The sequence below is a fragment of the Apium graveolens genome, unplaced genomic scaffold, assembly GCF_009905375.1.
Source record: "Apium graveolens cultivar Ventura unplaced genomic scaffold, ASM990537v1 ctg7184, whole genome shotgun sequence".
NCBI classification, from domain to species: domain Eukaryota; kingdom Viridiplantae; phylum Streptophyta; class Magnoliopsida; order Apiales; family Apiaceae; genus Apium; species Apium graveolens.
This window is the reverse complement of record NW_027420108.1, coordinates 202-17335: the sequence shown is the minus strand read 5'-3', so window position 1 is coordinate 17335 and position 17134 is coordinate 202. Positions and strand designations below refer to the sequence as shown.

The window sequence follows — 17134 nt, the reverse complement described above, 5'->3', positions numbered from 1 at the left end:
CACGTGTAATAAAACAATTGGTCAGTTTCCAAATAACTGCAAAAAGGATACGTCCAGCACCCAATCCTAGGTACACAGCAGTGACTCTAGGAAAATGAAAAATCTTATAAATACCGAAAAAATATTCATTCCTACAGCCTCCAATATATTGCCGCATCTTTAGTTCAGTGTTCTTTTCCTACACAACATAACAGCAGCAGCCATCTTGTTCAGTTCATATCTAGGGTTTTTGTCTGAAACAATGTTGAATCTCCCTGACTCTCTTTATCCTGATCCGATACAAGGTGACAACAGTGTTATGTCGAATGGTGGTGCACCTGCTAACAACAATGGTCCCTGTGATGGTGCTAGCAAAGCTATTGATTGGCCTTCTGCTAGTGTAGAGGACTTGGTTGTGTTGCTTCGAGAACCTGAGCATCGCGAAAAGGCCATTTCATCTCTTACTCACATTAAGGTCCATCATTTTTCTTCATTTATGAAGATTTTTGTTTGTTTATGTACATTTTTGTTTGTTTGTGTATGTTGTTAGGTGGAAATAAATTGATCTGTAATCGACCAGGGATTATGTAAACCAGATATACTCATTCGTTTGATTTCATTCTTTATGTGGTTCATACACAAACATAGATCGATATTTATTTGTAATCAGTCTGATTTATGAAAGTATCTCTTCAATCGGAATGTGCAAAATATATCTTTGTATGCACGAAATGTCACTTTTACGTGGATTCTTTCGATATTTTGTAGTTTTACATTTTATTTAGAACAATAAGTATGTGCAGAGAAATGATGATCTTGACTCGCCTAAATGACTGTATAGTATCATTTACGTTTGCTTGTTAGAAGTTTAAAGTGCAGTCCAGCCTGCAGAGTCAAATTATTTACACTCTATGTTCTAATGTCTATTGGGTGATATAGTATATTTCATTTCTAACATGTGATTTATCAATACAGAAACAGGGAAGAATTCAAGATTTGGCCCTACACATTTGGCGGTCAATCAGTACGGTTTTCTTACTCCTATGGGTATGCACAATGACTTGGGTCTACCAAATGCTTTGCATTGATCAAACTAAATGTATTTGTTTTAATAGCTTGCTTAAGTTTATATCATGTCGTGAATTCTTTTTATTAACTTCTAATTTTGGTTAACATTAACAATAAAAGTTCCCTGTTTTGATTTGAGTTTCTTCCTCAGATCTTAATACTGAAGTGGACTACTAAACCAAAATGGCAGTATCTAGGTTACATTGTTATATTTGATCTTCTCAAGTCCGGAGTCCCCCAGTTATATAGTATTTAAGCAATATTTCGTGATTAATGATTCTTATTCTTTCTTGTCTTTTGAAATGATTATACTTGTTTGTGAATCCCTTGATCCTTGTGTCCGATACTATGACATGCACGTCCCCTCATCGCATAGGGGATTCATCCTGAATCCTAATTTTGATTCTTTCCCCACAATTTGTAATCAAAATTTCTGTTAACCGCCTACTTTCCTAAAATTAAGTATCACTTTTTGTTAGTAAATACAAACGTATTATGCTAGTGTTGATTTTTGCATAAATTAAAATATTTTACCTGTATTTTGTGTTTTAGATCAATAAATTATGCATTTGATTAAATTTGTTTATAGTTTGTGGTTTTTTTAACAAGATTGAATATGTAACATGAAATCCAGAGAAAATCTATATTTCTATATGTCGTGTCGCCCGCACCCGAATTCCCATATTATTATATTTATTTATTAGATTTTTGTCCACGCACCCCAGCATTTCTGCACCCGTATCTTTGCTTGTCAGTTGCCGAAGAAATCTTTCATTGAACTAATGAGAAGATTTGCGGAGATCTCAAATATTTTGGAAATTTGAAATTTTGAAACCCAAAAATCTGGAAAATAGGCATTGTAAGGAAGTTCTGCAACTTTTATGTCACACGTCTTAGAGAAGTCCTACCCTTAAGATCAAGTTGCATCACATCTGAATCAGAACTTGATACAATTTATGAAATCCGCACATGATGGTCATTGGAATCATTTAAATGATTTACTACTTTGTTTGACAAGCTCAGCCTTGTGGTTTGTATTGGCTATTCTATCTATTCAAATGAGAATGTTGTGTTTTACAGTTGGTGATTAATGGAATTATCTTCTTTATTGCAGGAAGTATTATCTATATACAAGTCATTAACACCTGAGAAACTTACTATGAAAGATTCAAGTAAAGTTTGTGATGTACTTGTTTTGTTTGAGGTCATTTCCGCTCCTTTAATTTCCTTTTCTAGTGGTAATAACTTTGTAATGTATTTGCTTTATATGTTCGATTTCCTGATTTTCAAACTTTTTCTTATAAAATTTATTTTTACTTATCAAATTATTATCTATATACATCAAATTTATTTTTACTTATGCAGGAGCCATAGCTGGTACTCTATGTACTTAAAAATTATGTATGCAACTCTAATATCAAAGTGTATTTTCTATTGAATGCAGTGCTTGGCCACTCACCCTCAAACGAAGATGCAGTTCCTTCTCACCAAATGATATAAGCTAATTTACATTAGTCTTCTTCAACATAGTTGGATGTATCCACAGTTATAGCTTCTTCTCACCAAATGATATAAGCTAATTTCATTCTATAACTTTTGCTGATTTCTTGATGTCTGATATTGCTACTTAAAGACCACACAAGATATTGTCGACCTTGACGTGTTTTGATATAAATGCATTCACTTTTTATTTCAAGCTGGTATGCTTTGTTTATGTGAACACCAAAGAAACAGGACACTGAGGTGAAATCAAGGATTCAGTTGAAGTTACAAGTTTGTTACATATATTCTGGGATGAGGATTTTGCATAACTTATTCAAATATTGTTATTAACTGATTTTAATAGGATAATTAAGGAGCTAGATAAGGTTAATCGTAGACAGACTTGTATTAACTTACTTCTGTCCTTGCAGTTCAGATACATTGTTACTTGTACCCTTTCTTGGAGACTGAAGAAACGAGCAAGCCATTCCAGTACCTAAGGCTAATGAGCTTGGGGGTCATTGGTGGTCTTCTGAAGGAGGTACAATTCCACTCTAAATCAATACATGATACCTTCAATTTTTTATACTTTTAGCCATTTGAATTATTAAAACAGCTAAGCACCAGTAACCTTGCATGGAAGTATTTTCTCATTGCTAGTTGCTACCCGCCCTTTCAAGTTTCAGCTCTGAATTGAATGCAATGTTGAGATGAATTAGCTTAATCAGAACAATAGTTGAAGAAAATGTCCATTATTTCTTACCAGATTGCATATCAATTTGCTTTAATATGATCTGATATGCCTATAAGGTTTACTCCAAATATCATCCGAATCTTCTCTACTATGCAGGTAGGCGACCCTTCGACAAAGGTTGCTGTTCACTGTTTGCTTGAATCAGGACTCTTCCCTTTGTGTTAAAATCCATAGAATATGGAAACGAACTTTCACAATCAGTAAGTGTCCATTAAAATTTGAACTCAACATTCTTTCGCTTCCAAGCATTTTTTACTGCAATATATCACCTTACATGTAATGTAAGACAGTACAGAGTATGTAATCTGGTTACTAAAAATTTAAAATTAATCTTCCTTTCTAGTGTTTCTGCTAGGTGTTTATTGAAAAAGGGATTTTTAGTTAATACTCCATGTTTCGTATTAATACATATCAAGTCGACTTGATGAACATCTAATATTTTGGTGTTGATGAACATTCTTACCCAGCCATATAAATCATAAGGTTTATATTGCATGGCATAGACTTGATCGTCCTAGTAAGAACCTGAGCAAATAATTCTGAAACAATTCCGGTACACCATCAAAATATAAATAGATCGACACCCATAGTTAATTGGCTCTTTAAACTCACTCTGAACACTTGTATATGGCTATACAGACTGCATCTTGGATAATGTCAAGAATAATGATGCAAGAGCAGGGACTACAGTATTGCTGTGAGCCTGCAAACCGGTTGTGTGCAATCATGAAGGTTTTTAATGACGTAATTGAAAAGATGCAGGATGAACCGTCTACTACATTTTTGAAGAATATTATTCAATGTTATGTCATAATGTCCGATGATCCAAGGTTAGCCAGCAACCTTTGTAAGCATATCTTCCAAGCTGTTGTGTGTTCTATTCTTCTATCGTTCCTATAGTTATTGTATTATTGATTTAGAACTTGTGTAAAAAATGTCTCTGACCAAGCACCGGATAGCTTGAGAGTGGTTTTATGTCCGTTGGGGCGGTCTGGTTGTTGTACTTAACAAACATAATTTGATGTGATTCGAATGCAGCAGGGGTTATCTCATCTTGAGAAGCTTCATTCCGCCAATACTGACGACTGCCCCATATATTGAAGCCCTTCGTGTAAGTCCATCCAGATGATCTCTTATATACATGTAAAAATGTGGACTCTATTCTGGCACAAAACAGCAAATTTCACTACCAAAATCCAAGTTTATAAAAAAAAAGTATCTATATTACGCATAAATACTGGAGGCACACAGTATTTGCAATTGTGTATGCCTCAGCAACTTCTATGGGCATCTCTAGTTGCACAACAAAACCGACATCAATACTTCTAGATACACGACTCCTCGTTTTGAATATTACATAATTTTTTACATGAGTTTTTGTCGCGAGGACAGAGTCACAAGTACACACACTAATGTATCTTAAATGTTCTTATCTAATATCTAATTTTCTACACATATTATGCACGCACGCCCTATAACCTTAAAAAATTTACAAGATTTGTTTCAAAAGCTATCGATGGGATGCGGGCCAAATGCAGAAGCGGTTGGTGATGTTGCAGGTTCCTCACATCTTGATCGCTAGCTGATATTTGTTAGCTCTTTCCTTTCGTTATACAAGGGAAATTAAGAATTCTCTCATAGATCTCAGAAACCTTTTAATTTTAGCTATGATGTTAACAATATTTTTTGTAGAACAATTATATCTCCAAGTTGCAAAATAATACATGATAAACAATCATAAAATGCCCTATCCAGATTCATGTGGTTAGCTGATGATATTTTGGTGTATAGTTTTCTCCTTTTACATTTTTTTATTTTCTTTACTCATCTTCTTGAATTACAGGCATGAACTCATTGAGTGTCACTATTGATCAACGCTCTCTCTGAACTCTGATGATTGAGATCATGAAAAAATATTGTTATGTTCAAAGATTAAAAAGATTAGATATAGTACATAAAATATTATTACCATTAATAAATTTCTTTATGATTTATAAACAATATGTTGAGATTTTCTAAACTAAAACCATCTATTGAGGACTTGAGATGTCAAGAAACAAAAATTCGTTTATTTGCATCAAACTTTCGGTCTCAAGCATGTAAAATAGCAGTTACATTTGAGACATCAAGACCTGTGCATCTTTTCCTACCTATCTCTGTCTTCTATTTTTCCAGTTTGCGCAAATACACTAGAATCTTCATTCACATATTGCTGTGTGCGCATCATCAACCTTATAAAAACAAAATTGGCGGCTAACGAGTAGATGGGAAGAAAAATCTCTAGTTTAAATTGTGCAATTTGTTGATATGAACTTCAAGTTTCTACAACTGGAAGCTAAAAAGAAAGACATTGAGCTGTTGATTGTTTATTATGCAGCAGGCTCTGCATAAAATTTTAACTCTGATCATACATACCCGTACAATTGTCTATATGCTCGAAGAAACTATCTGTGTGCTTGGTACTAGACTGAAAACATTGAAAATTGAAGTTAAAATGGCATATATAACAACCAAAAAAATTGCATATTAAACTGTTATAATGCTAAAAATTGCTGCATAAAGTTATTTAATGTATGACATATGTATAATATATTTTACATTATGTTAACATACAGTACATAGGGCAAGAAGTTTTTACAGAGCTGGTAGACAACTGTCTAGCCAACAGTTTAAAAATAACGTAGTTTAGGCATCGGAGTTATCACAAAGTACAAAGTATTCTCCCTCCCTCCCTCCCTCTCCATGTCTGTGTGTGTCTGTGTGTAGGCATCGAAATGTCTCCATTTCGTTTATTTTGGCCGGGACATTGTAGGCAAAAGCAAAATGCCACTATTTCTGTCATGAATGAAAATGAGAAGCTCTCAACTGTCTTAGAATATAGCTTGCTTGTCTTATGAAATAAAGTCCTAAACGTGAATTCTCTTTGAAAAAACTCAACATTCCCTAAACCGAAACGGCTATTGTATAACTGCTAGACACCACACAGTTCATACACTATTGTTCTATTTGGTTGAAGGGAATACAAACAATATATTTGTTAACAAACTTCAATACAAAAGAAAGGTTGTAACTTGTAATTGTAAGATGGAAGAATATGAAAAAAGACGAGGATGTGCAAATTGTTCATAATATAACTAGGTAAATATACCCGCCCAGTTCAGAGAAACTATTTAAAAAAAAAATAAAAAATATATTTACAGCAATTTTGTTGAAAATTAAGATTCCTAAAACTAAAAGAGTCGCTAAAAATAATGTTATAAAAATATAACATATAATTGGAGAGTTGATGAGTGTACCTAAAATTTTAAGGAGTTATACACATTAGAAGTGGTACAATGGTACTTTATATTTTAATTTTATACTTTTTTTGTCAGATGTTCCAATCTGACATCTTTTTTCCAACTAACATTTCTTTATCCTTTCAAAAAAAATACAACTTATAATAAGATTATGCATACATCATTTTTATATATATGTTTACTCTTTCATTGCTCTAAATACAATTTATCAAGCATGTATAATTTAACCTATCTAAATAAATGTTGAATAAATTTAGTACTTAAATTACAATAGACATTTTGCATCATCCAAGTGTAATAGAGAAGCTAGAACTCCATATATAATCCATCTGTGCACATTTTTAGAATTAATTTTGTTTTGCAAATAGCAGATACCAACATGATTGTAGACAAAGAAAAAATTGATCATACTTTAATATTAAAATAATAAAAAATGAGATCTGAGCATGTGTTTTGCTAAAAATAATTATTTAATATATAAAAATCTTATATTGAAATTGAGATGACTAATATTACTTCCCAGTTTTTTTTAGCATAAAACAATTAATTTGAAAATTAGTCAGTCATCCATGTAAGTCATCCATGTAATTCAATTATCTAAAATATATTGGAACAACCATGTACGTCAATAACTTGTGAAATTAAAATGTAGTTATAGATGGGGACTTACATCTCCTCTTTAATGCCCAGGCTACAATTTTATATATACTATCACATTAAATCTTGAAAGAAACTCATATACATCATAAAAATATACACAGCATTTCTTTGTCAAAATTATCATGGTCAATGTACACAACCATATCAATAAGCAACTCAAAAACCAATGCACTTAAGGGCTAGATGGATTATCATGAGTACCTACTGAAAGCAGCATTTGAGACCTAAAAGCTTACTTTCTGACTTCATCATTTTTTTAGAAAAGAACTCTACCAACTTGCGATCTCGTTATTTTCCAAAATTCTGGTGTCTCATTATCCTTGAGATGCTCGAATGGATAGCAAACCTGTTTAAATTTCTCTAACCGAAAATGAAAGTCCTGCAATAAACCATAAACAATTAGAATATAGGCGTATTTGTAAGGGGTTAGGGAACATAAGACATTGCTTCTTTGTTGCAACATGTACATAATTTGGGATGTTATGCAGATCCGCAAGAAGAGAAGTGGGTAACACAACTCATTTGTTCTCACTCTTATCCAAATTAAAATCGAACCTTGTTTCATAGTGGGAGCTTTTGCAAAGCAACAAATTAATGTCAAAGTAAAAGATAATAAATTATGTAAATCTTGATTTTTTAAAGATTTGGTCATAGGGAAATGGTTGCTAACTTGTAAAAACCTATGATTAGAGTGTGAATTTAACCCTACACTTTTGTTGCAATTTAATCTCATAAAGTAAACCGGATTAGCAAAAAAGGCTTTGTAAATAAGAGAAAGTCACATGCAATGTACACAAGTTCAAACTCTCCATTAGCAGGTAGGAAAACAAATTCATTAGCATTTTATAGCATTCAAGAATGAAAGTATTGGCCAATTCAAGTACATTCAAACAAAAGTTATACTCATTATGTTAAAAGGTTATTACTCGTATTTCTACCGTACATAAAAGATTTTCACATTATTCTATAACTATATGTATGTACCTAAATTTTAGTCATTAGAGTAATCACTACGCCATAAGTGCACATAGGCAACCCTACTATACAGTTGCATAAGGCCCAAATGGTGTTGCATAAGGTAATAGGCAACACCAGAGGGGGGTCGCCAATGTGAAAGTGGTCGTAGACACCTAATGCAACATTTTGTGAACACTTGAAAGTAATGCATCAGGTGGATTTTGCAACAGTAAATCACCTATTGGCAACAACAGAAAGTGTTGCATTAGACCTGAGAGGATAGTACACTTGGTCCTACGTGGCAACTGACACATCAGATGCCATGTCAGCAACAGGGGGTCCCAGAGCCACATCAGCATGCCACGTCAGCACGCCACGTCAGCTGGGTCTCATCCTGCCACGTCAGCATATGGGGGCCCGCAATGCCACGTCAGCAGTGGGGCCCTTTTTCCACATCATATGGGGCCCATATTGTTTATGCAACACCATTTTGTTGCATATGCAACACTATTTTCATTCAATTGCAACAGTATATACCACATTATGCAACACCATTTTAAAATTGCAACAGTATAATAATCAAATGTAATACAGTGAAAAGCAATATGCAACATCATACTATGGAATATGCAACACTAGAAAACATAAAAAATTGGCCATAATTTGTCTGTTTTTACATGATACCTGCCATAAGTGGCATCCAACAAAAACAACCATATCTCAACAAGTTTTAAACATACAAAAAATACTAAAATACATACGCCCAATTCTAAATTTAAAACACCAAAAGTACATCAAATCTTTCTTCAAATGAACAAAGATACCAAAGAACTAAGTCACTAAGAAGTTGCGCCTTGAGTGCCTTGAATGACTGTAGTACCGTTTTCCTCTTGATCACTGGAAACCGTGGTACATCTTCGAATAAAAACCTTTTAAAAATAGACCCTAAGGCGATGTTGATGCAAGGAAGCTAAATGGAGCTTTAGCCTAGAAAATAAAAATGAATAGAATAAGAATAACAAGATTTGGGCCTTAAACTTAAGTAATGAAAGCAGTTTGACTTAACAGTCAATCACTCAATATTATGGTATTGATTTGGGCCTTAAACTTTCCATTATTAATTTACTACTTATTTAACACAACGCAATTAAACCCAACCAATAAAGTCAATAATTTCATTTTTAGAATTTATTACGAGCTATGGGCTATAAATACATGCATCAAAAAATGTACTTCTGCCTTGGAACAGATTGAACATTTGCCCCAAAAAGACGCAAAACAGATAGTGTACAAAGCGTAAAAGATTTATGATTTATCTGCCAAGAGAGATTAAAACAAAGAGCTAAATACAACCATAAAAGCAACTGGACTCAAAAGGTAATTTTTTTGGAGTCAATATAGGCCCCGACATTTCCTTTAATGAAATTACTTGAAACAACTTGCAACTAGACCAAAAAAAATTCATTCTAAATTTATATTAACAAATCGATAATGTGCTATATAGTCTACATAGACATGCATAAAAAATGTACTTCCAGCCAAGGTTACAGAGAAGCATGTCCCCAAAAAGACGAGAAGCAGATGAAGTAAACTTACAATCCAAGGTTGCTTTGAGGATCTGTGGGGCATCCTCTCCTTGATTACTTTTTCAAATCTCAGTGGTGCGAGGGGAACTAAATCAGCAATTTCCTTTAAAGCAGCATGCACACGTGGATACTGTAATAGCCTAAGGAAAGATAAAGGCGGCACAAAATTTCTTACAAGCATATCCAAGCATAGATGGAGGTATTTTCCGCTCACTGCAGCCTACAATGTAGTAAAAGCAAAACTAATCCTTGATAAGAACAAGCAATGATAATCATTATTGTATAGTGAGTAGCATTATATATCAAAGTAACAACCAACTCAACCAATACATCCATCACATCTGACCATAGTTCCACAAGCTCATGCCACTTATCTGAAGGTAACAAACTTTCTTTAACAACCAAAAAACTAAAATCCGAAAAAAATAATGGAAAAAGAAATGAGAAAAATATTAATGCACTATTACTTACAAAGAAAGAAGCATTTTGTGGTGATCAGAATCTATGTAAGAAACTGCTCCAGACAGGGCTTTCAAACTTGTCTTTTAAATTATAAAACAACATTAGGTAAGCCTTTACAGAAGTAATAAGAGGACATAAAGTTTACACATTTTAGTGCATATACTTTCAAAAACACTCAACCTACCACAAGCATGGCCACTTCATCTGGTGCTAGGCATTCAGTATGGTGCGGATCCCGATCAACTCGTGATAATTGTCAGATTGACCCTGAAAACTTATAAATCACTATTAATCACTATTAATCAACCATAAGATTGATCTTCAAACTGAGAATCAATGTCAAATGATTAGAATTTATAACATATAAAAATCCATTATCTACTTAAATGTTTGAAACTGCAAACAAGCCTGTATGAGAATTTTCTCTCCATAGTTCTGCTTAACAGTAGACATAAACTCCAGAAGCTCGGCAAATTCCTTGATGCAGGTGAATGCATACAAAATTAGTTTTTAGTTGTAGACCGCAAGTAATTATATCTATGAATTACAAAAGAAGATAAAAAGTACCTGCCCAGTTGCCCTCTTTTGTTTGAGCCCAATAATGAACTCATCATCCAGCAACTTTTGGTTATTTGTGCCGACGTCGATGGTAATAGGTAAGCACTGCAAATACAACACAAATATACAGTTTAGAATAAGAATTAACAATAATGTCATAGTATAGATAGGAAGCTTCATGTAACCCAGGTTGCCTTGTTATCTAATTGAATAGAACCATGAAAAGTGGTTAAGGGACTGCACGGATATACTCTACGTTCCCATTCGCTAGCAGTAACATCCATAACATACCACCACAGTCTGGTAGCCACAATCAAATAATAGACCCTAGAACTTATATTCAGTGTTTCTAAATAATGATTACTGGGATTGATTTTGGTGACCCCATTGCTCATGACCGACTTCGCTTCTATTATATACTCAGTGTTGCACATTTATGCTCCTTCTGTGTTAATTACTTTGTATACTTTTGCTAAATACTTCATCCTATTATGTTTTCTTGCTTGCTTCTAAAAATCTGAGGTGCTTAACTCTTCGTTGCTTATTATGCTACATACTAAGCAATAAGTCTGAGTGACTATGTATTGCTAACTATATTTTGTTTGGTAAAAAATTAAGTCCTCATTTATAAGAATATCAAGATCCAATTCAACAGAATGAATGATTATTCTATGTTTAATTTGTCAGCATAACTCAAGCAAGGGCAAAGCTTATGCACATTTACTTTATAAAGCAATTGAAGAAATGGTTCTAATATCCACTTAAGGACACACACAATTAACTATTTTTCTTAGTGCAAGACCCTCCTATTGTATTCAGTTTTTATAATGATTGTTATTGGATGAAGAAAAAACTACTTAAAGAATATATTATCTCAGCTCAAAAACTAGTTAAAGAATTTATGGATAACTGGTGTCACTAAAATTTCTGAAGTGTTCGGGTAATACATGCACTAGAAGGAAGAACATGTTACCTTGATCCGTTCATATTCTCTGACTGCACAGGTTTTAGCTTCCTCTGTTACTCTTACAGTTTCTTTCAACTCATCTATTTTGCGAATTCTAGACCTGTCACCACAAAAAATCTTTGATGAAGCAGCTTCAAGCTTTTCAATCCTTACATTCAAGGAGGCCAGTTCGGATAAAAGAGTTTGCACCGTCAACAAAGCATTCGCGCGGTCAGAAAATGCATTGTTAATTGCCAACATCACCCCAAGATAGTCATGAAGCTTATCCTGCAGTATAAGAATAGAGCATCTGTAAATATCTAGCACTTCGAGTGGAACAAGATGCTTGAAAAGATAAAGGATCATGATTAAAGTTAGCAATTCAAGTCTGGGAAAGTACAACAATCCAGTAACTTACCAGATGCTTGACAGTTTGTGCATTCAACTCCCGATAGAGTCTGCTAGTATTGACAGCAGCAGTAGCTGAAAGTGATATGTCCTAAGTCCAATCATGTATGAGGATTTAGGAATAACTTTTATGTAATGTTTTGATTTCATTGATATTAATAAAAGGCTTGTTTTGTTTTTATTGCGGGCTCTATCTATTTAAATATTTAAATAAGATATACCACAGTTTAGAGTAAAGCTTTTTATGGATTGTGATGAGATCATAATAATGAGACCTAAAAGATGATAACTCTAAACTTAAATAGTTCCTGGTCGTAGAATTATAACTGGTAATTAATAATCCGCAAAGATGCGGTACATACTATGCTTGCTTCATTATGAAGGATGTCTGTTCTCATAGACATTTGTTGGTGACACTATAGCTAGTATGTAGGTGCTTATTATAGAATAAGTTCACTGAACATGACTCACACAGCTGAACAACTAATGGAGTTCACTCACGTGTCAGCAGTTGTTCACATAGTGATAGTTGTACAAGTATCCTTAGACTTGAGGTCATCATAGTCATCTTGTGTACACTGAACTATGCTTTGGTTTAGTTCTTAGTCTCAAGGGACAATTATAAGGGCTCTACTGGGTATAGGAATTTGTACACGAAGATAGGGTATGATCAATAAAGGATCTACCCCTTCCAGTGTAGGAAAGAATGTTCAATGCTGATCCACTTATGTTAATCCAGGAATCTCTGGCCAGAGTGAATGAAATTAGAAAGGAGTTTCTAATTTACATTAAATAGAACTAAGCATAGTGAATGGGAAAGCAAGTGATTAAATAAGATAGGCTTGACACAAGTTTTATGCCTTGTATTTAATCGTGATATTGCAGCGTAGAAGGAATTAATTGTACGGTAACTACTCACTGAATAGGTTCTTGGTATTCTAAGCAGTGAATTCGTATTATCCGGATAGTCGCGATATGCTGAGAAGTATCCCTCACGATGTAGAATAAATATGATTAATTTATTAATCATATTTAATGAATTAGAGAATCTATATAAATAATGATAAAATAATTTTATTATTATTATTTCTACTACCGCTTAATATTGAACCTATAGGGTCACACCATAAAAGATAATGATTTAATGGTGGAGGAATTAATTAATAATGGCTGATAATTATTTATTTATGAAATAAATAATTAATTGGCAAATTTAATAATTGATTAAATGAGATTTAATTGATTATAAATTAATTAAGAAAAGATTCTTAATATTATTAAAGAAAAGATTCTTAATATTATTAATTAAGAATTTAATTTTTAGAAATTAAATCAAGTGAGAGAATTATTTCTAAAGAATTTAGAAAAAGGATTAATAATTAAAAGGTTTTTAATTATTAGTGAGAATAATAAAGGGTTAATAATAATAATATTTTATAAAAAAATTTAGCTGAAAATTTTGCCTATAAATATACTATTATAAACCCTATTTTTGCCTTAACCAAAAAGATTGAAAAACCCTAATTATCTCCATCTCCTCCTCCTTCATTACATCGTTTTCTTGATGGATACCGGTGGAGTGCTTCACACTTGAGGAGCATCTGCTAAGGATCTCCGTTCATCGTTCTTGGATCGCTATTAAAGACCTCCATCTTTCCATTAACGTAAAGCTTCTTAAGGTAAACATACTGAACTACGAATTAAATATTATTTTTTCGCATGGATCCTGCGGAGGGTTTCGGTTCTTTTTAAGAGTAAATTTACGTTTTCGCTGCGTTTATGTGCTAAAAACCCTTCAGTAGCCACATTTTTCATGTCTGCAGATCTCACCCTTTGAGAGTTGAACATTGCCTCATCCGCCTCAAACTTCGTTAGCTTGACAAAAGCCAACCCCAGTTGCCCCATCGTCTCCCCAATTTCTTGCTGAGCTTTAATTTCATGTCAATAGCATACGTCCCATTTCATTATATTATTAGTACCTAAATCAACTACATGACAGTAATAAATATTACAAATTTACATATAACACCGAGGCAAATATCGATATTTCCTTTATTGTATGGAGCTAGGAAATTGATTAACATACATTTAAGCTTAATCAAGTCTGAGATGTCGCAACTCAAAATGGTCTCGCTAGATCAGCATTATCAGACAAATATCAATACATATTTGAATCGAGAAACATTACTAATTATATAAACCGACAAACATAGCACTCAAAATTTATAATTTACATCAAAAGAGTTCAATAGACCTGCTGAGAAGCAATACCAATCTGATTCTCGAAATCCTGCAACTTACCCTTCCTCTTGAAAAATTCCTTATCTTCCTCCACAACCGGTGGCTTAACCGCACCCCAATCATTCGTAACCGACTGCTTCAACTCCTTAAAAATCCTCAACAAATCCCTCCCTCCTTTCGCAGGCAACGCAACCTCATTCACATCCAATGCACTCCCTTGCAAACTCTCCCTCCCAAACAACTGCCAAGGCAACTTCACCGCCCCATCCAACATTCTCGACGCCACATCCGTGGTCCTCACCAACGGCAACTTCCCATTCGACACGTCTTGCTCCTTCTGAGGATCCGAAACCGTGATTCGCACATACTTCGCTCCGGAATGTGAAGTCGAAGTTGCGAACAAATCATGACCGTTGACTCCACTTCCTCCGTTGCTATCTTCTCCATCGAACGATCGAAATATTGCTTCAGCATACGAAGGCGGTTCGAGAAACGTGTTGTACGGATTAGGTTGTTGATTTCTCGATTGTTTCTACACATCTCGGATCGAGATGTGTAGGAGAATATAATAAGAAGGTGAGCGGAGGAGAGGATGGTGGAGGTGAGAAGGGGTCTGAAGATCTGAGTGAAGAGAGGGGTTGAAAGACGAGGCGGCCACTGCTAATGATTTATGTTTGTTAGGGTTTTATATAAAAATGATAAATTTTTAGGGCTTGTCTGTTAACGGGCTGGGCCTTGACTTAATTAAGTCTTTACAATCATAATTTCTTAATTATTTTGATAAATATCTTGTTGCTTTTCTGTAAATTATTTTAATATTATTTTAATTTTCGAGTATCAGCTCAGAGATTTGAGAGAAAGAGTGAATTTTTGTTAAGGGGAAATAACCGCCCAATTTTTTGGCCTGGGAAAGTGTGCAGATCTGTGTCTCAACATCATTTAATTATTTTTTTAGTTTTTTATTAAATATTTACAATTTTAAATATTATAAGAAAATTGTATAACTAATGTAAAATATATGTCAAAAAACACGACAATGATAAAATTAATCGGAACAATTATTTGTATAATTGAATTGTCGAACAAGAATTTAAAAAAAAATAGAAATCATTCGGGACAAGAATCTACATGGAACCCGTGTTGACCGTAATTTGACTATTATAAAAACACATAATACAAAATCTAATTTTTTTAAAAAAATTACACAACTTAAAAATTAGTAGGTAATATCATCCGTATGGTTGGATCGTTGAACAAGAATTTTAAAAAAATAGAATCACCACTCGGGACAAGACTTGGTTATAGGAACTCGTGTTGACCGTAATTTGACTATTATAAAAACACACGCTATAAAATCTAAATTTTAAAAAAAAAATTACACATTTTTAAAATAAGTAGGTATCATCATCCATACGGTTGGATCGTTGAACAAGTATTTTAAAGAAATAGAATAATCACTCGGGACAATACTAGGTAACAGCAACCCGTGTTGACCGTAATTTGACTATTAAAAAAGCACGTGATATAAAATCTAAATTTTAAAAAAAAAAAATTAACATCTCTAAAATTAGAAGGTAACATCATATACGGTTGGATCATTGAACAAGAATTTCAAGAAAATAGAATCACCACTCGGGACAAGTCTTGGTTATAGGAACCCGTGTTGACCGTAATTTGACTATTATAAAAACATACGATATAAAATTTAATTTTTTTAAAAAATATTTAGACATTTTTAAAATTAGTAGGTATCATCATCCGTACGGTTGGATCGTTGAACAAAAATTTTAAAAAAATAGAATCACCACCCGGAACAAGACTACGTAATGTGAACCCGTGTGCACCGGGGTTTGACTATTAAAAAAGCATGTGATATAAAATTTATTTTTTTAAAAAAAAATTACACATCTCTAAAACTAGTAGGAAACAAAATTTGTACGGTTGGATCAATTAAAAATATTTTAAAAAAAATTATAACATAAATATAACAAATAAATTTTAAGAATAGTACAATAACTAACGCAACACTAAATAACCTACTGCAACACCATAAAGCAAATACAACGCCTGAAGTGCCACATCAGCAAGTGGGCCCCACTGTGTGCCACGTCAGCATGCCACGTCAGCATTTTGGGCCCCCATGTGGGTCCCACTAATCCCATGTCAGCATTCCATCACCAATGGGCCCCATATGTGGGGCCCAAAATGCTGACGTGGCATGACACGTTAACATGCCACGTTAGCACCCGTGGGTCCCCAGCACGCCACCTCAGATTTATTTTCCACGTAGCATTTATTAAATAAAAAAAATATCTAATGCAACGCTATGACCTCTACTGTTGCATGCTGCACAACACTAACAGTTATTAGCAATGGTAGCTTCAATGTAATGAAACGCTTTCACCACTATGTTGCAATAAACTGAAAATTTTGTAGATAATGCAACGCTTTTTGTGCAACGCTGGATAAAAATCGTTGCCTATGTGCACTTATGGCGTAGTGAATGTTCATGACCGATAAGATGATGATGCCTAAAACTTTTTTACCTATGGGAGGATTAGCTAAGAATGCGATCGCTATCCAACCTGAAGCTTGATAAATAGACCCTACTTTAATAATCACTTTGTACTTTACATATTTTGTAACTCTGATCCAAGATATAAATCAATCACCTGGTTCCTAGCGTGCAAAAGACTCAGAAAAGCTCATCTTAGTTAAAATTATGTACATGCCT

The 17134-nt window shown here is 33.7% G+C and overlaps 2 protein-coding genes across 2 annotated transcripts; one reads left to right on the top strand and one right to left on the bottom strand.

The window, feature by feature from the left end:
* The first annotated feature begins 241 nt into the window (after positions 1-241).
* On the top strand, positions 242-4865 carry LOC141703896 (cell differentiation protein rcd1-like). The gene is made up of 6 exons (XM_074507285.1): positions 242-454; positions 2162-2285; positions 2961-3070; positions 3923-4113; positions 4322-4394; positions 4794-4865. Exons 1-6 carry the CDS (start codon positions 242-244, stop codon positions 4863-4865), a joined length of 783 nt encoding a protein of 260 aa, XP_074363386.1.
* Positions 4866-9419: 4554 nt separating this feature from the next.
* Positions 9420-14932, bottom strand: LOC141703895 (sorting nexin 2A-like; the record flags this gene model as incomplete). Its single annotated transcript, XM_074507284.1, has 10 exons — positions 9420-9515; positions 9796-10005; positions 10101-10194; positions 10257-10327; positions 10815-10910; positions 11779-12039; positions 12170-12234; positions 12631-12634; positions 13966-14099; positions 14410-14932. Coding segments are annotated over 10 exons (1554 nt in total), but the record flags the coding sequence as incomplete, so codon positions are not given.
* Between the last annotated feature and the right edge of the window lie 2202 nt (positions 14933-17134).